The sequence below is a fragment of the Heterocephalus glaber genome, unplaced genomic scaffold, assembly GCF_053883595.1.
Source record: "Heterocephalus glaber isolate CG9 unplaced genomic scaffold, H.glaber_assembly_v1.0 deba00001504, whole genome shotgun sequence".
NCBI lineage: Eukaryota > Metazoa > Chordata > Mammalia > Rodentia > Bathyergidae > Heterocephalus > Heterocephalus glaber.
Genome location: NW_028258324.1, coordinates 53,363,581 through 53,388,263, shown reverse-complemented (window position 1 = coordinate 53,388,263; position 24,683 = coordinate 53,363,581). Strand labels below are relative to the sequence as shown.

At 40.4% G+C, this 24,683-nt stretch overlaps 1 protein-coding gene across 1 annotated transcript; it reads right to left on the bottom strand.

The window, feature by feature from the left end:
• Positions 1–11,427: 11,427 nt before the first annotated feature.
• LOC101700943 (centriolar coiled-coil protein of 110 kDa-like) lies at positions 11,428–24,201 on the bottom strand. Its single transcript, XM_013074000.3, is given in 8 exon segments — positions 11,428–11,576; positions 11,944–12,143; positions 21,121–22,244; positions 22,246–22,915; positions 22,994–23,104; positions 23,106–23,572; positions 23,574–24,171; positions 24,173–24,201. Coding segments are annotated over 8 exon segments (3,348 nt in total).
• Positions 24,202–24,683: the final 482 nt, after the last annotated feature.

The following is a 24,683-nucleotide window of genomic DNA, read 5'->3' as shown; positions in this document are numbered from 1 at the left end:
CTGTTTCTCAAGTCTTATGAGAAATGAAACTTAAAAATCTTCAACTGCACAATATAAGCCTAGTGTAAATTGTACTGTGGCAATCAGTTGGTTTTGACACATTTTAGGTGGAGTAAATATTATAGCCAGAAAGATCCAGAGAAGGTTTAATCTGAACCTGCGTAAAACTTTTTTTTCCTCTCTAAAGCCTCATAATGTAATGTGATAGCATTTCTACAAACTCTTCACTTTCCCTTCTAAGAAATTCTGTAAAATTGCTTCTTGACAGGTAATGGCAGCATTTTAAACAAATAGTGCAGCTTCATTTTTCAATATCATGTTCCAGAATAAAACAAGTGTTTTTTACAGTGCAGATTACTTCCTGAATACTCAAATTTAAGTGAGGGAAAAGGAAAACTTCTTGGTAAATTGATACAGAATGATGGCAGAATCTTCATATCATTGCTGTGTACTGCATAAGTTGATGGAGATGGCGCTGTTTGTGAGCAAGTAATACGATTCTGGTCGCGAACTGAATTGGGCGAGAAACAATTCAAATTCCCCCATAAGATCAACCTTGAATCTAACCACTGAATTTGATTCAGTTCTCATCGAATTCGGTTTGTGACCAGAATCGTGGAAAGAATTGAGTTTATGAACTGAGGCACCACTGTACGTTTAAATGACATGTTTAGATGTCATTCTCATTATAGTTATTAAACTGGCTACTATATAAAAAAATAGCTATTATAAAACCATAAACTCCTCTGTAACACAGATAATCTCTTTTTTATATTTTCAAAACATACCATTGTTTCACATACTGTATATATTTAAAAAGTGCTTTGGATAAATGACTTCCTGAATAACTGGTGATGAATGAACACATTGAATAAATTTACTTCATATCACTTCTCTATAAGGAAGTGCTGTACCTGATAAGTGTTTGGTACTTAATCAAAGTCTTCTTAGGTTGAATGAAAGAAAGGACAAATGAATGAACTAAACATGATGACTCGTGTCAGTGAGGGGGGTGTCAGTGATCTTCTCATGGCTGAAGATCGCCCTGTGCTCAGACAACCTTTTACAACCGCACCTTGGCTGGGTGAATTGTGGGTGCTTCACTGTCCTGTGGTCTCTGAGAGAACAGAGCAGGAAGAGACTGGATTTGGATGGGCATAGCTTTGTATTTTTCACCTATCCTCAAAAACCGTTCCCCGCCTTGTGACATGGCAACCATACTACTGACTTCCACAGGTTGCTTTGGGGATTAACCAAATTCATACACTGAGTATGACTCTGCAGATGTTATGCATTGCTATTTGTCAGCTAAAGACGGAATTACGGCAATGCTTAGCTTCTTAGAACAAAAGTTTTATGAAAATACCTAATAGTTTTGTTCTTGAAACTGAGATTGAATTAATTTACACCGGTTGACTGACTTACTAGGTTGTATTTTTCAGGGGTTACTATTATGCAAATTAGTAGAACTATGTGTTCCCATAAATCCAAACAATATCATTGTCAGTCTGTCTTTGTTACCCATAGCCCTGTCTCACTCAAAGTCACTCAGTCAACTTCTTCAAAACTTTGATAATGGAAAAAAGTGAATCACAGTTATTATCAGGATAGGATATCCAATTGCTTTTGGGACTTCAAGCCATTCTCCATTAGTAGTTTCTCTGTCCGTTCACTAAGACAAGCAGAACAGTATATTACAAAATAATGACAATACATTAAGGGTGGAATTAAAAATACATTTTGCATAAGTGTTTTAAATTATGAACCTAAATGAAATGTCAAGATTGTAAGTTTCAAAACCTAAGAACTATTAATGTTAAAAAATTCGAGGTGTTTGTTATGAGGAAGTTAAAATGACGCTTTATATTTTTATTATCTTATTATAAGCTACCTTGGCACAAGAATTTGGGAATTTGGAGTGAATGTAGAGATAACTTTTCAACCCAATGGTGGTATTTTTTTCGTAGATGGAAAGGCTGAGGGCAAGAGAGGTTAAGTGACCAATCCAAAGTTAAACAGCTCGGGGCTGGGGATTTAGCTCAGTGGTTTCGCTGCCTGCTGCACAAGCACAAGGACCCGAGTTCGATCCCTGGTACCAAAAAACAAAGTTAAACAGCTGAAAGTAAATAAATATTTAACAGCTGATAATAAATGTAAAGGTAGTGTTAGAGACACACATGAACTCCAGAAGGCAGGGACTATGTCTATGCTATATGTACTAATGTTTTATTCATAAGTTGAGTCAGGGAAAAAAATACTACAAATATTTGGTCATGATTAATATTTTCTCCAATTATTCACTGAAAACACTGTGATGTAGTGGAAATCTGGCTCTGTAATACCTTGTATAATCTTTGGCAACTCTTGTAGTCTTTAAAATTCTTGCTTTATAAAAAATACCGATATGGTAAAAATTTTAAAAATGTCTCACCTGTCTGGTGATCACAAGGTATATTCAAAATTACTTAGAAAGCAATAACTAATGCATGTCCCACATGTCATTTTTCCATTAACAATGCCCTTACCTATAAGAGTGCACTTGTGCTGGGCATGTGGCAGTGACATGAAGTAAACTGATAATTATCGTTGGCTTTTTGATGAGTTAGTGTGGGAATGACATGGTGACACCTGCCTGCGTCCTTTTCTACATTGTTGGGGCCCTGCTACTGTCCCTTTCCCTGGCTCATCTAAAAACACCCACACAGTAATGATAAATTTACAGTGACACAGAGTTGGAGTTTCTCTTAAATGATTATAGGAAAGATGCACTTAAAAAATACTGATATTTTAGCAACAATAAACTCAAAATTTTGTTCTCTTGTGCTAGAGTGGCTCTCAAGAGAGGAAGCTCTTGCACCGCTCCCCTGGAGGCATTAGGAAAAATATGGGCTTTTGTCACAATGACCTTACGACACTATTTGTGTTCAGTGAGCAAGAACATCTTGTAATATGACAAAAAGTCTTACACAGGGAGGAACTGCCCCTCCCACAACGTGGAGCAAGTACACTTTAGTTTTATCTTTCTCTAAAGAAGAGTGGTGTTATAGTTCAGAATCAAAAGTCCAGGGCTTTTCAGTTCTGCTCCACTGAGATGGAGTGCTTCAGTGCATACAGCATTTGTATGCTTACACACATGTGGTTTTCAAATGTAGGTCAACCTCTTCCCAGCTGCATGGCCTTCAGCAAGTTACTTAATTTCTTTAATGCTCTGTTTTCTGCCATCTGTAAACTTGGGATAGTAAGACAACTTTTCAGAGATGTTATAAGGACCAAATGGTATGACACATACATGAAGCACACAGGAGCAGCTTGATAAATGTTGGTGTCCACATGGATGAAAATGATTTCACAAGGATGTCTGTTCCAGAAAATGGGGGACTCAGCTGTGCCTGCAAAACTGCCTAGCTGGCATTTCAGTTCCTACTGGGCCTCCTTGGTTCCTCCACCACAGACTGGAATTCCTCTGGCTGTTTTTAAGAAAGCAGGGAGGATCAAACCTGCACCTTCTAGGGCATTTCCTCTGAGTGTATGTGACAGCAATTTTAAAAGGTCCCTCCCCCCATCCTGTGGACAGTACTGCAATGTATGTAGAATTCTTGGGCTCTCCTATTTTGGGGTATCAATGTCACCTACAAAGAGTGAAATCAGCAAGTAAAGAACCCTCAGTTTGGGTTGGGGGAGGTGGCAAACAGGGGCCATAGATTATGCATGTGTCAGCCAGGGTGAAGATGAGGTCCGCATTCCAAAAGAAAAATTCAGAAATCTGAGTAGTAGAGATTGAATGCAAAGCAAAGCTCTGCACTGGCCTTAAATAATAATCAAATTCCTTACAATGGCTTTGAATTGCTTCATAGGGATCTGGCCAGAATCCACATCTCCAGCATCATCCTCTTCTCCATACAGATCAGGCTTTAGACAAAGTGCAAGAATTTCTCTTCTTTTATCTGAAGGCTTACCCTTTGGTCTTTTTGTTTCTAGGCATTTGCTAAATGGCCTGTTTGTTTGTTTTTTTTTCTCCCTAGGATGCCATCTGCAGTCCCAGTTTGGCTTAGTGACTGTCTTTCAGTCCATATCTTGACATCCTTTTTTCCTTCTTGAAGGCAATCCACACTTCTCCCTGGCTCCCTTCAGGGCCAGCTTCTCCCTACCAGCTCTGTCAGAGAATGGGGAGGTCTTTTCCTCCCTGATCTCAGGACTCCTTCTCTGTTGCCTTCTCTGCAGTCCCAGCCGGCTGTGGATCTGGCAAAGAAATGCAAATCCTCCTTCACTATTCCTCACTATCTCTCCAGCAGAAAATATTCGAGACCAAACTTTCTTTCCTGCCTTTTGCTGAGCCCAATGTGTGCTGCTGTAACAGAATGCCACAGACTGTGTAATGTGTAATGAACAGACACTTATTTAGCCCACCCTTCTGGAGGGTGGGGAGTCCAAGACTGAATCTCATCTGAGGGCCTTCTTGCTGCCTTACAGCATGACTGAAGCATCCCCTGGGTGAGAGAGAGACGATGGGGTGGAGCTTGAGCCTGAACCCTTTCATAATCAGTACTGAACAATCCATGTGGTTGAAGCCCTCTAACCCAAACACCCACCTTTCAACACTGCTACATTAAAGATTGAGTTTCCAACACACGCTTTTCGGGGGACATATTCAAACTAATCACTTAGCAAATGTCTTAAATTCTCTAAAGAGGTTAAGCCTTTTGGAAAAGAAGAAATTTTCCCGAGGCAGTGAGTACACAGCTGACTACCTATTTGAAGAATGCATGGAAAGAAACATAAAAGAGAAAAAAAAGCCCTTTAATATCCCCAAATATTACCTAACCACAGGTATATGCCCCTCACTACTGAGTGCAGGGACATGGACATAAATATGCAATTGAAATATGCTCTTGTTTATCCAAGCCTTAGAATTTATCATGTATTGAAGTTATTCCATTAGTTTTATTCCAGTATTTATTTTTGTTCTGCTTGTATCCCTTATTCCCATCCCCAGGACTCTTTAAATGTCCCCACACCAGACTTAACTATTTGGACAAAGCATATAACCAAATTGGATTATGAAAAAATAATGGAGCTATGGGAAGCAAACTGGAACTCTTCCTTCTTCCTGTCACCTGAAGAATATTCATAGTTTGATTTACCTTTTCTATTCAAGAATGTCCTCGTTATAAATCAGGAGCGGGAAAGATAATAAACTTGTATTAAGAGAAAGGGGTAGTTTTTCATAATTTCTTTTTGGTATTATTTTACTATTTTCCAGAAAGGAGAAAATAAACAGCAATAAATACTCACATGCATTTGAAAGCAGACATCCTTTCTTTTTCAATTACACATTGTGTTGTTTTAATTATCAAGCTCAATATTGCAGCATATAAAGCTCTTTGGTTGGTTTTTTTTTTTTTAGAAAATACCATCATCACTTAGTGTACTTCATTCGTCTGTTCCTTCACGCAGTCTTGCTCCGGCAGCTGTTGGAGGCAGAGCGCTTCTTTGGGAGGCACTTATATCGTGTTTATGTGCATATTAATGAAACTCTACAGCTTTCCTATTTTAACTTCAACACTTCGCTGCCACTTCAGCTGATTATGGCCCCAGTAATTGCCACAGTGAAGCCCATATTTAGTGGAAACAAAATACATTGATGACAAACATGTTTCTTATCAAAAGCCAGAAAGATGGGTCTGAATTCAGGTTGTGCAGTAGAAACAAGTATGTAAACTCATTAGATAGACAAGATGCAAATTTACAGAGGCTGAGAAAAATGATGAGGCTGGCTTCAAATCTGAGGGAAGAGGCAGCATCCGGCCTCGTTATTGTAAAAGCTTCTCTAGAAAATGGGCTTTTCAGGAGATGCTGGTGTGAAGATAGATATTAAATCCCCTGGTCCCTTGGGAGGGGGCAGAGTGAGTGCCCAGGAAGTGTGGTGGAGCACTTAATGGGCTGGAACTATTGCAATCATGATTGTCATTTTTCATTGTGCTTTCATTTCAGTCCTGCCTAATCAGAGGATTAAGTAGGAGTCTCAGGTCACAGGTTTTCTTTTTATAGGTCTAGTGGCCAAAAGTTAGAAAATGATCCAATTTTCACATAGGATACACCTAATCTCAATTAAGTTTTGTCCACACATGGATTCCTGAGTCCAAACCAAACCTTCAGAACTAGAGAGATAGAGAGAACACAGGTGTTCCTAATTCTCACTGAAGTCACACCTGAAAAATAACTTCTTTGGTAGGCTGAACAATGGTTCTCCGAAGGTATCCATGTCCTAACTCTTGAAACCTGTGAATGTTACCTTAGATAAGAAAAACATGGCTTTCACAATGTGATTAAATTAAGAATCTTGAGATGATGAGATTATCCTCATCCTGAGGAGATTATCTGGGTGGGCACAAAATGCCAACACATATGTCTTCATAAGAGGAAGGCAGAGGGAGGAAAGCAGTATGCCTGTGGAAGAAGAGAATGGCGTGATGAGGCTGCTAGCCAAGGAGTGCTTGCAGCCTCAAGAAATTAGAAGAGGTAAGAAACAGATTTTTCCCTGGAGACTTTAGGTATTGTGTAGCTATGCTGAACCTCGATGTCAGCCCAGTGGTTGGGGTCACAGGGCTCAGACTGCACCCTATGGTAAGAATTGGAATCCAGTAAAGTGAATGGATATCATCACTGTCATTGTCATGGGAAGAGGCAAATCCTGGGGTAGTAAGAAGTAGGGACTGATGACAAGAAAGCTTTCCTACTTTTTGGACGGGAGTGAATTGGACCAAACTTCCAAGCTGGAAGAGGCTGAAATGGTTTTAGGAGTTAGACAGAGATGCTTCCCAGCCCTCGGGAGGCTCGCTAAGAACACAGTCAGACAAGTCTCTGCTGTTTGGCCACAAGCACACTATGGGGAGGGCAAACAATGGGTGGCTTCTAACACAGCCAGTGCCTGGAGAAATGGCTGTGAAGCCAATACCAGTTCTGGACACAAGAGGATGTATTTGATTTTGCAGAGTTTAAAGTGTAGTGGCAATAGTTCTTCTCTAAATGTCTTGTAGAATTCAGCAGTGAAGCCATCAGGACCTGTTCCTCAGACAAAGGACTACTATCTAGAATATATAAAGAACTTTAAAAAAATCAGACCCCCCCAAATATAAAGACCCAATTCAAAAATGGGCATCTGAAATGAACGGACATTTCTCAGACAAAGAAGTAAAAGCAGCAAATAAATATATGAAAAAATGTTCAACATCACTGGTCATTTGAAAGATGCAGATGAAAACAACACTGAGATTCTATCTCATCCCAGAAAGAATGACTGCTATCAAGAAATCAACCAATAACAAATGCTGGTGGGGCTGTGAGGAGAAAGGAACCCTTCTCCATTGTTGGTGGGAGTGCAGACTGGTGCAACCACTGTGGAGATCAATATGGAGATACCTCAAAGAACTAGGATTTCTTGAGAATATTTATATACATTCATAATGAAGAAAATTGTCATACCATATCTAGAGGCAGGCATATTCTCACAAACATGCAATATGAGATCAGGCTTCTTTTTTGTTAAAATTAAGTTTATTGGCACACTTTAGGTATACATACTGATCACATTCATCATAGGGAATTTGTACCTGTACATAGTATATCTTGATTCTTCTTTTTTCCTCAGGCCCCTCCCCTTCCTTAATCTCCCTTCCCTTATTTACAGGTGCCGTTTCATCCTCCTGAGCTAGAGACACAAAACTCTCTTGGTGCTGAAGCAAGTTAGGTCTTGGGATTTTCAGGGCCCATCTGTAAGTGGTGACTATTGTCTTGAACGGCTCCAGTCAAGAACAAATGAACTTAGCTAAGAAGTTAAAGAGGTAGGGCCCTCAAAGCAAGAGTAACAGCATGGCTAATTAGAGAGGTTACCCTACTAGAGAGAGAAATCAAGAAATATTGGGAGTTTTGTCCTTACTTTGAAGAATAGCTGTAGTGTTGGCTGGAAAACCACGGTAGAATAAAGAGACACTTGCGCTAAAAGCCATGTATGCAAAAGTAAGTATTATAACCTTGTTTAACCTACCTATGGCAGTATGCAAGTCTCATTGGCTATAATACAGATAAACTGGAAAGGATCCCAACCTTCTGGCAAGATACAAAAGGGTGTAAGCAGGAAGAAGATCAAACTATGCAGGTGAACAGACCAACCAGGGGAGTAGGGCAAGAGTCATTTACTGCTCAGCTCTACTTACCTATTTGGTCTTCTTTAGTTTCCCTGTGAGTACCAGTACGGGTTCCAAGAAGTGAATATTTCTGGGCTCACCTAGGTCTTAGGTGCCTGGGTCCCTTTAAAATGATGAATCCGAGGAGTGATACTTTGTAATTTAAGAGAGGAATGAGTAATTAGTAAGATTACATAAGGCCTTGTCCAAATTGATTTACCCTGGTTCTGAGGAGACCCTGACTTCCAGATTATTAAATATACCAGACCCCTGATTCATAGGGGTAGGGTTTAATCTTGTAGGAGATGAAAGATTTAGGTTTACAAACTTATTGAGGGCAGACACTACTGGCCTAGTTTGATAAGTGTTTATCACCAGTTCAACCTCTACATCAGGGTACATTCTAGAGCTAGTTCATCTTCCGAAAGACTTTCCATACCATGGTGCCAAGCTTGAGCCTTCCATTGAAAGTCTCTTCTCTGATGCCTTGTGCCATGTCCAACAGCTACTTTCTTATGGTCATTTACTGCCTGGAGTGGTTGAGAATCTACTTTCCATATTCCATTTCTTTGTTGTCACCACTGAGGAGGCCTCTCTCTTTACAGATTGCCCCAAGTCTTAGGGCGCATGAGCATGAATCACTGAGAAGATATAGCTGGAATCTGTGTATATGGTGAATGTCCTCCCCTTTCCTAATTTCAGTGGCTACATTAGGACTATTATTTCAGTCTTCTGAGCTGTAGTTCTGGGAGAGGAACTTTGCCTCAGTGATTCCCATGGAGACAGACCGCAGCAAACAGTCAGCCTGATGCTGACTGTTAAATTGTTCCTGTCTCCAAACCATGCTTTAGCATTTGGCAGGGGCTCATATTAAGGATATTTTCTGCTGAAGTACATCTGGTCTATTGGTTCCAAGCAGTCATATACTCATGTTTCTTGTGATACAAGCTCAAAGTGGCTGGGTCAGCTATCTGGCAAGTTTTAGAGTATGTGAGTATGGGGTCCAGCAACAAAACCTGGTACTGTAGCGTCCATCCTGTTTCCAGTGATGACTTTTGGTCTCCAGAACACTGGAGTCCTGATGTAGAGTCCAGGCTGTCATGGGCTCCCCCATAGTTAGATTTTCTGCCTCATTAATTAACAGACAGGTTGTAGTGATGGTCTCTAAGCATGGGGACCATTCCCAAGACACAGTGTCTAATTGTTTAAAGAAATAGGCCAGCATCCTTCTTAGGGGGCCCAACATCCAAGTCAATACACCAGCATCAATCTCTTGCCTTTTGTGCACATACAACCAAATAACTTATTTAGGCCCAGCAGACCTAGAGCAAGGACACTCATCAGCTGCTCCCTTGAGCGTATTAAAGGCTTGGGGATACTGTCTGCTCAACTTAAGGAAATTGGTCTCTTTCTCTGGAGTTTGTCAAAGAGGGGTTTTGCAACTGACTTGAAATCAGGGATCCAAATATGGCAGAAGCCGGCCATAAGTAGGCATCCTCGAAACTGCTTCAAGGTTTTTGGAAGGTCTGACTAGGGGAAGCCAGTTTAACTTTTTTGGGGGAAGGGTGTTTTATCCTCAAGGTATTATAAAACCCAGATATTTTACTGCTTCTTTTCCTTAGAGGGCTTGCAACATTTCACCAAGAATTGTAAAGACTACTTTTTTTTATTGTAAGTCTCCTTAGGTGGGCTTATTACAACAAACTATAGTGAAGCCCCACTTTTCAGGCTTATTTTTTCAAGTGCCTGCTGTGGATTTCTCCAAACATCATGGTGGAGTTTTTGAATCCAGAGGAAGTATGGGTTAACAATGTTGTTGTTTTCTTATGTCTTTGGGTCCTCCCATTTGAAGGCAAGCAATTCCTGAGACCCTGAGTCCAGCAGAATCCAAAAGAAAGTGTCCTTTAAAACCAGAACCATATAGTACTTACTAAGCCCAAGAAAGTTAGATGGTGAGGTAGAGATTTCTTGCACAGCTTTTTTATTGCCTGTAAATCCTGCACAAACTTACATTCTTCCATCCCTGGTTTCTTAACTGACAGCATGGGACTATTACAGGGTGACCTACAGGGTCTTACTAAACCCTGCTTGAGAAGCCGGTCAAGCAAGGTTTGATTCTAGCCATGGCCTCAGGTTTTAGGGAATATTGTTTTACTCAAGGCCAGATATTAATTTTTTAAGGTAATGTTTACACATTTGGTGCTGATGGCTGATCCCATTGTTTTTGAGCCTAAACCTCAATTAGACTTGAGCCAGGACATTTTCAGTGGCAGTTTGGGGGCTGTTGGTATTTCATGCAGCAGATCCATGAGCCCATTCTTAGGAACCTGTATTTCCATTCCATCCTGTTGAAGATTAATGATTTCCTCTCATGTGGCGAACAGGTCTGTTTCTAAAAAGGGAACGGGGCACTCAAGAACATGTAGAAATGAGTGCTTTACAACATGTGAACCCACTTCACAGGGAACCATTTGGTTTCTACCCTTCCTTATACCTCTCTTGTGGTATATTCCCTTTTTAGGGATCAACACAGAGTCTGTGGTTCAGTATAAAGTAGAAACTTAACTTCCTCTTCATCTATATCTAAGGTAACCCAGGGCTCCTCAGAAGAAATCTAGGCTGTGTTAATTAAAGGGAGCACAATGGGGAGGCCCTTGACCCCGAGAATCTTCAAGGGGAAGCTGATGGAGTTGTGTTTGTCCCCTATTTTCCCTCTTGGGAGGTGATTTGGGCATTCCTCTCTCAATGTCCCTCTCGCTTGCAAAATGTACACTGGTCAGTACCAGCTTTGGTGGTTGTCAATGCGTACCTCTTTGGGGCCAAGGGCCCTTACCATGGTGTCTTCTTTCTACCTCTCGTATTACCCGGAATAGGCTGGAAATTACTGCCAACAGGCAGTCTGCTTCCTCATCTTCTTATCTTTTTCCTCTTCAGCCATATCTCTATTCTTGAAAACCTTGCAGGCAAACTCCACCAGTCGAAAAAAGCTAGTTTCTGAGCCTACAGTCAAGATTTGGAGATTTCTGTGGATATCAGGAGCAGTGTAAGCTGTGAAGTAGGTTCCCAGGACTATCTGGCTGAGGTTCCCTTCAGAATCCCAAGGGCTGTATCCTTGGAAACATTCCTTCAATCTCTGCATGAAGGCCAAATGATTTTCATCTAGCATCTGCTGAATTCCTCTGTTTGCTCCAGTAACTGCGAGTTTGCTGGCTTCTGGCATATCTCTGGAATGCTTGGATGTGGCTCACCCTGCAGCTGTGTTAGAGTCCCCATCAGGAGGGCTTCCTGGGTCTGACTGTTTAGCAGGCAGCCAAACCTGGTTGTCAGGATGATTAGCATGCTGCCTATCAACTTCCTCTTTTGGCTTTTGCCAGCACAGCTGGTTTTTCTTCTCTAGTCAGTAGGGCAAATAGAAGAGTTTGTGAATCTTCCCACATATATTTATGAGTTGTAAAGATACGGCTCCTAGGGTGGTAAATCCTCCTGGGTCAACCTCAGCCCTTAGCTCTGTGCCTTCCAGTTGTTCAACTCAGAGGAGGTGAAAGACATACGTACATTAACAAGATCTCTGTCTGTATATATGGAACTAGTTGGAGGAGAAAATCTCTACTGCCCACTTAGGGATTCATCTTGTGTCAGGTGAAGCTGTAATGAAGAGGAGAAAATGCAGGTTTAGAAGACAGTCTAGGTACAGAGGCCCTGGGAGAGGGCTCCCAGAAGAGGGGCCCGGGCTCAGGGGCGTAGGAGGAGGCTCATCTACCTGCTCGGCAGTGATCTGAGCTGGGGCCTGCAAAACACCTTTCTTCTGGACTCAGAAGAAGACAAAGCAGGTTGTCATCCAGAAGATTTTCAAACAGCAGAAGGGGTTTTCCTTTCTTGGTAAAAGGTTTACCCTTTCCCTTATTCTGATATAAGGCCATAACGCACTGTGCATAGGGAATTTTGTCCCATTTCACTTCCCTGTTGCAGAATAGATCCAGTTGCAGAATAGTATTATAATTTAGGGACCCACGTTGTATTTGTCTTGGTTTCCCAGATCATATTGTTCCCCTTACGTGTCATAGAGAATGGCCATGTGTTTCTCAGTAATTGACAAACAATCAAATGTCTGCCAGTGATGAAAGAGACACCCCAGTGTGCTCTCCTAGGGTATGGACCTTGTTGCCTATACTAAAGATCTGTTAAAAATTTGTCTCTAGCTACCTAAGGAAGGGCTGATAAAAATCATTCCTTGGGATGCCAAGCCCACAACACTTTGTCCTAGAACTATGCTCGATGCTTGCAGTCGGTCTCCTGCCAAAACATTGCAGAACATTGAAGATGTAAAATTTCACAGCTGGGGGTTCTGGAATATCAAAAAGCCAGTGCTTCCTTCCAAACGCCAAGATTTGATTTCCTTTGTCCTCTAGCAAATCTGAAAAATATTCTGTAGTGAGACTTTCTGTGGCCAGACATCCCCCACCATCCTCTCCTTCAGCTGGGGTGGAGAAGTCTTACGTCCTCCAAACCTTTAATTGATAGGCGCCATGATGGAAATATCTTGGGATCTCTCAACAAGGACAGAGATGTCACAGTCTCTCTGCCCTCTAGTTGACCTTCCTGCATGCTTTGTCTTAGGTCCTTTGCCACTTTATTACTGGGACTCTGTTAGACAACCTGAGGGTCCAGTCCTACTCACACATCTAGGGAACTTCTAAAAAAAGGTTTCAGAGTGGCCGCCCAGTTCATTTGGTGGGACAGCAGTTCAGGGCTGGCATGTCAGGCACCAGGAGGGTGCTTCCTCTATCTACCTGGGACTCACCCTTGGCAATAGGAGATCTGTTGTTGCCCACTGCTTCTGTTGGGAGCCAAGTTGGCAAAGGTCCATGAGATTTCAAAGGAAAGGCTGTTCATCTGGGTTGCCAAAATTTGTAACCTAACACAATGGGTTTGCCCCTTGATGAATGCAAAGCTAATAAGCACAGGCAGAAGATAAAAGAATGAAGAAAGGTTAATTATTTACAGCCAGTAAGGAGAACATTTGACAACTCCCAAAGCAGTGTCTCCCTGAACAAAGGAAGTATAGAAGTTGTACTGGTGAGATTGATGCATATTCATACAGGGGAGATTTGTCATTGCGTATAGAGATGAGCATGTTCCTGAGCCTGGACACTTCTGGATCATGCTCATTTCTGCATTACATGCTTAAAAGTAGCACGACTGGGGATATAGTTCAGTGGCACTGCACCTGCCTGGCAAGTGCAAGGTCTTGAGTTCGATTCCTAGTACTGAAAATAAAATAAAATGAAATGAAATTAAAATGGCAGGCTAGAATCACTTGGGGGCACAGAATTTAGCATTATTATGAGATTATGGTGAGCAAGCTTCACTCTAGGTCACCTAAAAGTGGGACTGGTAGATTTTGGCTAGTTTGTTTGTTTGGCTTTTTTTGGGGGGTACTGGGGATTGAACTTAGGACCTTGTTCTTTTTTTTTTTTTTTTTTTGTATTAAATTCTTTTACTGGTACATTGTAGGTATACAACATAATTACATTTCTCATTGGGAATTGTACCTTTACATGATGCATCTTGGTTCTTATTTTTTCCCCATTCCTAGCCCTCCCTTCATGCCCTCCACCCTTCCCTATTTACAAAGACTTTATTTCCATTTTTTCCATTTCTCATCATTTTTTCCTTTCCCTTCTTTCCTTTCCCCTGCCCCTCCCACTACCCCTACCCCTTTGGACCTTTTCTTCCTATTTTACATTATCGATTATTCATTCTAATCATTGGTACATTTTAGGTATACAATATAATGACATTCATCATTGGAAATTTGCACCTTTACATAACATATCTTGGTTCTTATTTTTCACGCTTGCCCAGCCCTCCCTTCAACCCCTCCAGTCCTCCCTATTTACAAAGATTTTGTTCCTATTTTTCCATTTTCTCATATTAATCCCATTCCCTTCTATCCTTTCCTCTAGCCCTCCCACTTCCTTCCCCTTTGCCCCTTTTCTTCCTATTTCACATTACCTATTATACATTTAGTCCTTATTTACACTTTCAGTTTCTCACACCAGAAAAACTATTTGGGATTTACACATGTGTGATCTATTTATTTCACTTAAGAGTATTGCCTCAATGTGCATCCACTTAGCTATAAATGTCTCTAATTTCTCATTTCTTATGGCTGAGTAGTACTCCATTTTATTAAAAAACCACATTTTCTTTATCCAGTCTCCAGTTGATGGGCATTTGGGCTGTTTCCAAGTTTTAGCTATTACAAACTGTGCTGCTATGTACATGGGCGCACATATATCACTGTGGTATGATTCTTTTAATTCTTTGGGGAAGATCCCCAGCAGTGGAATAGTGGGGTCAAATGGGACTTCCAGTCCTAGTTCTTTGAGGTATCTCCATACTGATTTCCACAGTGGTTGTACCATTCTACACTCCCACCAGCAGTGGAGCAGGGTTCCTCTTTCCCCACAGCCCCGCCAGCATTTGTTATTGGTTGATTTCATGATAGCAGCCATTCTTTCTGGAGTGAGGTGGAATCTCAGCCTTGTTTTCATTTGCAACTCTCGAATGACCAGTGATGTTGAACATTTTTTCATGTATTTATTTGCTATTTCTACTTCTTTGTCTGAGAAATGTCTGTTCATTTCAGATGCCCATTTTTGGATTGGGTCTTTAAATTTGGGAGGTCTGATCTTTTTAAGTTCTTTATAGATTCGAGATAGTAGACCTTTGTCTGAGGAAGAGCAGGTGAAGATTTTTTTCCCACATTGTGGGTTGTCTCTTCACACTGCTGGTGGTTTCTCTTGCTGTGCAGAAGCTTTTTAATAAGAAGAGATCCCATTTGTTGATTGTTTGTGCTAGTTCAAGGGCAACTGAGGTTTAGTTCATAAAATCTTTTTCTACACCGATGTCTTCAAGGGTTCTACCTAACCTCTGTTCCAACTGACTCAGAGTTTCTATTTTAATATTTAGATCCTTAATCCATTTTGATTTTAGTTTAGTGCATGGTGAGAGATATAGGTCTAGTTTTAATCTTTGGCAAGTTGAAGCCCAATTTTTCCAGCACCATTTATTAAAGAGGCTATCTTTCCTCCAATGAGGGTGTTTGGCTCCTTTGTCGAAGATGAGATGGCTGAGTATGTCTGGCGTTGTTTCTGCATCTTCTAATCTGTTCCACTGGTCCTCAGGTCTGTTTCTTTGCCAGTACCATGCTGTTTTTATCACAGTAGCTTTGCAGTATAGTTGCAGGTTAGGGATTGTGATACCTCCTGCCATGTCTCTGTTACCTAGAATTGCTTTTGCTATTCTGGGTCTCTTCTTGTTCCAAATGAATTTTTGGATTGTTTTCTCAAGGTCCATGAAGTATGCTGCTGGGATCTCAATTGGAATTGCATTGAATCTATATAGCAATTTTGGAAGTATGGCCATTTTCACTATATTAATCCTTCCTACCCAGGAGCAGGGGATGTCTGTCCATTTTCTGATATCATCTTCAATCTGTCTTTTCAGAGTGCCATAGTTTTCAGAGAAGAGTTCTTTGATTTCTTTCATTAGGATGATTCCTAGGTATTTCCGCTTTTTGGATGCTATTGTGAAAGGAATTATTTGCCCTATTTCTCTCTCAGTGAGTCTGTCAGTGGTGTAGAGGAAAGGTATTGATTTTTGTGTGTTGACCTTGTAACCAGCTACTTGACTGAATTTGGTTATTAAGTCTAGAAGACTTTTGGTGGAGTTCTTGGTGTCTTCTATATAGAGTATCATGTCATCTGCAAATAATGACAATTTGACTTCATTTCCTATCTTTATTCCTTTTATTTCTTTCTCTTGATAGGACCTTGTTCTTGTGAGGCAGGCGGTGGCACCACTGAGCTAAATCTCCGGCCCTGGTTTTGGTTTTTGAAACAAGGTCTCTATGTAGACCAAGCTGGCCTCAAACTCGTGTGGCCCTCCTGCCTCAGCCTCCCAAATACTGTGATTACAGGTGTGTGCCACCATGCTGGGCCTGATTTTGGCTAGTTTAAATTGGTTCCCTGTGGTCTTCACTGGCAGGCCTTATGTGGAACAAATAATTTGAGGGGATGCTAGTAGTTAGTAATGTCTTCCCCTACAATCAAATGTGCTTAGCCTCCCTGCCTAGAAGTAACAAGTTTAGTCAGCATTCTTAACTCTTTCCATGGTATCAGTGGCCAAATGATGCCCCCTGGTGTTTCTCCCTCCTCTCCTTTTACTATTACAACACAGCCAGAGGCCAAGTGATGAAATTTGAGTCAATGGCACATTAAAAAAAATTGATATATGCAATTTCTACTTCCTACAGAAAAGAGAAGCTACTATTCCTAGATTTTGTTTTTCTCCCATAGTTTGCTGTACTGATTTAAAGTTGAGCCAACTTCACAATGTAAGGACAGTGCCCTAGAGTAATGAAAAAGAGATAAAAAGAATACAGGATTCCTAAATAATGGAGAAGAGCTACCCTAACAGCCTAGATCCACTCAGGTGTTATAAGAGCAAATAGAAGCCAGTATTTTTGAAGCCACTTATTGAATGATTGATTGATTGGCTCTGGGGATTGAAACCAGGGCCTTTACATCAAGCCACACCCCAATCCTTATTATTATTATCATTATTATTTTATTTTGATACGGAGTCTTGGTAAGTTGATAAATTGTCCATATTGGTCTTGAATTTGAGATTCTTTGGCCCCAGCCTCCAGAGTACTGGCATTACGAGTGTATGTCACCATGACTGGCTTGAAATGTATTTGTTTTAGTAACATAATTATTGTTTTAGATAACACTGATATTGATACCTGTCATTATAAAAACCTTAAATATGTGGCCTTGTCTCATTTGTGGGGTAGGGAGCAGTGAAAAAGTAGACACTGCAGAGACTGGAAAGCTGATGAACTGTGTAATGTCAAGGCAACATTTAGTACAACTGTCTTCTGTAATTGGTTAGGAAGAAGACCACATGTCTAATCATTGCCCTAAATAAAGCAGTGGAAAAGAGCCAGAATATCTATATGTTGGCTGCTCTGCAGTGCTTTTTGGCAGTTATTAGAAGAAAGAAACGAGTTCACATGAAAAGTAACCAGATTGCAAGAACAGCTGGAAGAGTAGAGAACCCATGTGGTTGGAAAAATCAACTGCTCCGAATCCCACAAAAGCAGGAGATTTGATGTTGTAAGTGTTCTTCAATGACCTCCCATTAAAATTCTCAGCTGAACTGAGAAGTTAGATCCAGCAACAAAGATAAGATTAAGCCTATTGTGTCAGATGGCCTCAAGGAAATTGTCTTCAAAGTGGGGAGAGGGTGATGGCTAAACTCTGTCTGATGCCCGGGAATAAAGCAAGCTTGAATATGCACATGTAAAGAACTCTTGGTGGTTATCAACACATTAAATCCTGCCATAATCAAATAGACCAGAAACCTATCATGTATTTGGGTAAATATTATTGCTAAACAAACCACAGATTTGTCATTACTTAATCCTAATATAATCCTCAGGCTCATAAAATTGCACTCATAAGAATTGCACTCAAAGAATCAAACATTTCCAAAAGCCAAGTGAAGAAGGAATATCTTCAAGCTCAGATGTGGCTATGAAGGACAATGAACAAGGAAGAACCATGAAGAGGCAAGGCCATAGATTCAGGGGACCTGGATAAGGGGATCCCTCCATGAAATCAGAACCACAGTCTGAACAAGGAAAGTCTTCCACTGTCGGGAAAATGCCCTTTATAATTACTGCATAGCAAGAGTCCATCATTGCTGGAGACCAGTAGCTGTAGTGTATGTACTGTGTTTCTTCTCTTTTCTCAGAGGGAAATGCTCTCATGCATATCTTCTCTTATCTACCACTGTTTATGGAGAATGTTGAGCACAGGACTTTGAAAGGCAAGGGATGGACAGAGGATTGCCATCAGTGGGTAACTTATCTATTGGGACACATCCAGATCTGGTGAAGGAGACGGTCAGTGTATTGCCTGGACATCTTGGATGGTAAGTAGGGTGTAGTAACTAGACAGGACCCTCAGCTGTTTCTTTTAGGAAAGTGGTGAGCATTTTCTCTGTGTGTGTGTGTGGTGGTGGGGCTATATTCAGCTTTTTGGGTGATTATAGTGTAGGCTTTGAGAAATAGCTATACCTTCTCCAGCTTTCTTTCCAGCTAGCTGTGGACATGTGGCAAATTTTGGCAAATGGTAAATGGCTGAAGTGGTATGTGTATCTTTGTGATATTTTCAATTTAAAAACAAGCATCAGTTCCCAGATTTGAATTTCTCCCTTGCCATGGCTTGTAACGTCGACATTATGGCAACCTAGTCTTAATAGTGTTTGTGAGGACAGCATCCTTGGGGATGGTGTGCCAACAATTGGAAAGAACCTGTGCTCATGACCTATGTAAGTCTCTCCAGCTCATATTGGAACATATTCTGTGAGAGAGAACCTTCTTATTTCTATAAGCCAATATATGTTGGAGACTCTTTGTTATAGCAGCTCAATCTTAATAACTCACTTAGATGTCCCTCACTTTATGGTGGGGTAAGCCCATCCTACATTGAAAATATTACAAGTAAAAAATACATTTAATACAACTTGCCTATCAAACATCATAGCTTGACCTCACCTACCTTAAACATACCCAGAACATTCACAATAGCCTACAACTGAGCCTCATGAGATAACATTGTTCCTCATTTTGGTGCTCTGGGAAAAGAAAAAACACAATTTGACTATGATTTCTAGTGAATTTGTTGCTTTTGCACCATCATAAAGTTAAAAAGTCCTACACCAAATCATCATAAATCGGGGACCACCAGTGTTGGCTTTTTGTATAAATGAATGAACACATGAAAACTATTCTGGATTATACCTGGCTAGTTTTTAACCAAAGGATTAGAGTTTAGATTGCTTGAGCATCGGCACTTTTCTCACAGTGTTACCTGAGTGACCACTGCCATGTGTAGAGAAAGTAAGTGAGCACTCCTGGACAGGGCTCGGCACGCCCCTTTTTGGCGAGTGTTGAGAGAGAATGGATGTTGAAGAGACATAACCTCTAACAATTTTTTTTTTTGTGGGACTTTTAAAAAAGTTTATTTTGCCATTTGCCTAGAAGCAAAACTAGTGAAAATAAATACAATTTACATTAGTGGTCATTCCACGCAAAGTATAAATAAGAATAAAAGTAATGTATATAAATAAAACTTCACCAAAAACAAAATAGTCTGAAACTTTTATGAGAAAAACTTGTGAACATTAAAAAATGGGGAAAACACATGCTTTTACCCTTAAACACACTCAAATTTCTCATTCTTAATCTAAAAACTAGTTTTACCTTTTTCCAAAACATACTATTTGTTTTATTTAATTTGCATTTGTACACACAAAACTGTTAGCATCTATTCTTCTTACTAGAGAGACCCACAATGATGGGAATAAGCTGTATCCTGAGTTTTCTGAATGATAAAGCACAGTTTATCATTAAAAGGATGATTTTAGATACGTGGCCTGTAAATAAAAAATTGGTAACTTAAGACTTTTTTGACTCTTAATTTTATGGTTCACTCATTCAATAAGTGATACATCTCAATAAAAATCAATTTATATCCAGAGTAGGTTATTATTTTCCATTTACAGCTGCATGTAAATGTTCAATCTTAAGTGGAACTTAAAATCAGAGAAAATAATCTTTATCTCCATATTCTCAAAAGAGTAGTAAGAATATATATAAGCTGCACTTTCAAAATACCAGTATCTCTAAAATTTGTTACAAAGATTGAATATACACAGGCCCAATTTTATGTGAGAAGCACAGAGCCCGTTTTAGAAATTGTATGATAAATTAACAGTGACATGTTCTGTTGGTTACATTTGATAACTGATACTTTTACTGAATATGTTACTGATGGAAAACCTTAAATATCTGTGCCTTGAAGTAATGCTGTATTGCTAACTAGGCAATATTACTATCCTCTTTGAAATCTGGATTTAGTATTCCAGATAGCCCTTTTTTCTCTAAGTCAAGCGTGCTAGAGAAGGTAGACTGTGAAGAAATGAAATATACAACTAAACAGAAAATATAACTGCATTCAACAAGTTATTCCTACTTTACAGAAATGGATGTAACAATGCATTCTTGGATGCTATATACAGGAAGATTATACTGTCTTTTCCAGATCTGTTCCCCTCCACAAACTGTCATCTAGAATGACTGTTTCTAACAGTACTCAGTAATGTACATGAAACCTGGCATTTCTGTAAGACGGCGCTGACAGGAATGTGTGCTTCTGACCAAAATAGTGAACCACAGCTACCTTTGCCTAGATTTGAAGTGGACCACAATCCAAGGGTTTATCTTGTGGTTATTGTGTTTTCAGCATGGTATTTAAATTTATAAAACTGGGGAAGCAGGTCTGCAATGATTTCCCTTTGAACAGGACCATATCTAATGTGTTTTTCAAATCCAGCAATCAATACGCAGAGATGAATAAAATTCATGTTTTAGAACTTGTTTAGAATTTTGTCATATCTTTCCAATATTTTGTAAAACTTAAGCCAGATGTCATTTAAGTTTACAAAAAGTCTCTAGACATCTGGGCATGTAAAATACTTATGTTTGACTAGGTTAAGCACAGAGATGAACATTAATTTGTCTTCATCCAAACCTGATAGGGGAAAATGGGGGAGTGGGACAGGAACTAACCAGACTGAGCAGATTATGCAGAGAATTGCTCCGCCCTTTGATTTGGTCACTTTGCCTGTGTAAACAGTCCAGGGTTAAATTAAAAGTCTATTGGGCTGGGGATTTAGCTCTCTGGTTCCGCCGCCTGCCTTAAAAGTGCAAGCTCCTGAGATCGATTCCCAGTGCCAAAAAAAAAAAAGGTCTAAAAGTCTATTAGGTTGGAAAATTATATGGATAATAATCCTCCCCCACCCCCATCCTAATGAATGTTGTCTTCCTAAATTGTCACAGCATTTGGCTGAATTCTTTGGATTTTTCCTGCATATACTCCCTTGTCTATTAAGTATCCTATGAACAGGTGCATTCTGTCCTTGGTTTGGCTGCAGGACTCTTGTTTCAGAAGGACTTTGTTTAACCAGAACTTTCTTATTTGGCATTCCCATTTCAGCACCTTTCATGTATTTCTTCCTATCGAGAGACCTCTGTGTTGCAGCTGAAAGAGCCACACGTGGACTTTTCATTTTATCCATTTGCCTGAGCATTTTCTCTTTGCAAACTTCTTGATCATGCTGCAGAAGAGATATTCTTTCAGCTGCATCCATGACAAAGAATATGTCATGAAAACCATACAGGGCAGCACGCAACTGTATCAACACTCTCTCCTGAAGGGACACGTTTTGTGCTGAGACAATGCCTCTTTTTCATGGCACTTCTGACTGAAAGCTTCTTATGAATTCCATAGTTTCTTTTACAGTTTGTTGAAGCTGCTTCAGCTTGTCTGTCTGCAGAAGCCCACGAGTAAGAAATCCCTTTGCCATGGCAGTTATTTTGTTAAATTTCACTTGTACTTCCGGATTAAAAACCTGAGACCATCGAGGTTGGCCCCTTCCAAAGGGCCTTGGTACTGAGAGTTTGGTAGTGCCACCAGTTGATGATCCCCAGAGGTAAAAGGGTGCTTCATTTGCCGATCCACAACTATATTGTAGGGTGAAATCTGTGAAACCAGAACTATGGGAATTTGAAGTGCAGAATGAGTCCATTTGAGACAGCACTGTTTCAAACAAACCAGAGTCACTTATTTTTCTACATTCTAATTCTACCATATGGTTAATGTTCAATTCAGAAATTTCTGTCGTAAACACCTTCTTCTCTTTTAATATTTTCTCCTGTTCTTCTGTTTCCTTCTGTAGTCTTTCCTGTTCCCTTTCCTCCTTAGCTATAAGTAGGGATAGCTGCTGGGCGTGCTGTTCTTCTAGTCTCTTCCATATTTCTTCAAAAGCTAACATCTTGCTTTTTAGTAGCTCCTCACCTTCTTTTGTGCTAGTTTCTAATATTTTATTCTTGTAAATGTAGAGCGATCCCTTAGGGTATCTTTTTTTCTGGCAAATACTGTCTCTCCTATTCAGCCATGCCGGTGGTTATGACATAAGGACAGTTTTCCTTCTGCACACCATCCATATCTAAATCCACACACAGTCTCTGCTTAACTTTTTCCAAGCTGTTATCCAAAAGCTGTTCATTTCCACAGGACACCATAGGTGTGTCCATCTGCTGTCCAGGGTTCTGGTTTTGCATCAGTAAAGGAGATGGATTTTTTACACTGTAAGACTTATTCAGTTCCATCTGCGAATTGCAGGAGTTTTTCTCTAACACACTGCCTGACCTGAATCCACTCAGGGTTCCCAAGTTTTTACTTGCTATGCACTGACTGGGAGTGACATATGGATCCTGCAATTTGGGCCTTGTAGGACAAGGAGTATTATTCATTTTGTGTGTTCCTCGGGCATCAGATATTAACTGGCCTTCCACAGCAGCAAGTCCATGTCTAACTTTATTTTCTAACTGATTTCCCAAAGACTGACACACCTGAGTTGATTTATCTACAGCCACATCTTCTATGGTTTCACTAGCATTTTTGCTGACATAAGTCTTACTTGAACAAACTCCTGCTAAATCAAGTGGTAACTTTGGCACAGTTTCTGATACACTTGTTTTTTCATCAGTATCTGGAATGATTATGTCCACCATTTCTTCTTTTCCTTTAGGGCTTAACTTTTTTTTTTTTTTTTTGGTACCAGGGATTGAACTCAGGACCTTGTGCTTTCAAGGTGGGCGGTGGAACCACTGAGCTAAATCCCCGGCCCCTTTAGGGCTTAACTGACAGGCATTTATTGGGTTATTTATAAGTATATGACATGCTGAAGATGACCCAGAATGTCTTTGATGCATTTCAGGGCTCAGGACTAGGTAATTTGGCATATGAACCTGTAAGACTTTTTATCACATTATTTTCAGTAATAAAAGTGGGAATAACTTTAAAATCAGCCTCAGAATCTGGAACAGTGGGATGCTCTGTTTGGACAGGAACATCTACTTTAGAAAAGCTAGCTAAAACGGATGTATTCCTGCTGCCTGGTTGAGAGGAAGCTCCTTGGAGAAGAACATTTGATTTATTAAGGCTTAGTTTATCAGGAATCGCCAAGCCACAGCGTTTGCCAGTCAGCGGGGCTTTCTCCTTCACACACTCGCTCACTGTAGCAGCATCATTTTCCTTGTCTGAGGGACTCTCGTTGATGCTCCTCCTTGCACTGCTTCTCAGGCTGCACCCAGATCGTTCTCTTTCTATATATTCCTTTGACTTTTTCATCAGGTTCTGAAGACTCATTACATAGGGGTCCAGGGTGACTTCTAACAAAACTGATGGGTTCTTCAGCCCTTGAGACCAGACCCTCAGAAATGAGAGTTCCTTTTGGTGTCTCTGAGGAGAACTTTGGAGATGTTTCAGTTTCACCCTGACTACTATTTGAATTATCACATTGCTCTGGAGAGTTAAATCCTTCTGTATCTCTAGCTAACTCTATCCCATTAGGATTCTGTTGGTGCTCGTTATCAATGGGTGAAACCCTGGTTGTCTTTTCAAACTTTGCTAAAGTAGAGTGTTCAGTAGGGCTTGGGAAGCTATTTGGAAATGTAGCAGGAACATTCAAGTTTCTGACTTCTGAATTGGAGTAAACTGTTCTGGCCTCCCACTGATCAAAATCACTGGCTTTATGTGCTTTTCCAACCTGGACATTTTCAAGAATCTCCTGGACACAAGTCAATAAAGCTTTCTTCCTATTAACCTGCTTCCTTGCCTCTACATTGAGTGTTTTCTGTTTTTCTTGTTGCCTTTCCTTTCTCTTCTCAATACTAAGCAGTGGAGAAAGCACAGCCAGTCCATGGAAGCAAATCAGCGAGATTCTTTCAGACTGAGCGGGCAGAAAGCTCTCTGTGGACAGTGATGCTTCTTGGATTTGGGCAAGTTTTTTCACAGAACTCTTCATACTCTTCCATCTTCCCACTATCACAAACTATCTGAAATTATCTTGTTTATTTCCTTGGTTTATGTGTCTTCCTCCTCCAAAATGTAAGCTCCATAAGAATAGGTACCTTCTTGGTCTTGTTCACTGAATCCCCACGACACAGAACAGTGTTCGCATACAGTAGGCACTGATCACTTGTGGAGCTGTCAGCTTTTCTTCCTGGCCACCGGCCTTGGCAGAAAGCAAACAGCTCAAGTGGTTCTGACAGAGTGTACCTCAGTCTGCCGCCTCCTTCTCCTCCTCCTCCTCCCTGCCATATCATTAGTGAGGGCTCCTGGCCCACCTCTAACAATTTACTTATCTTGGTTCTTGTGTCTGGATCAAGAGATTTCAGGCCGATTCTGTTCAGAGAAACCTTCACTTTCTGGTTATTCCTTCTGCATAGCTATGTAATTTGTAAGCATAATAGAAAATATCGATGTGAGATCTACTATAAAACCCCAAACCCTCCAA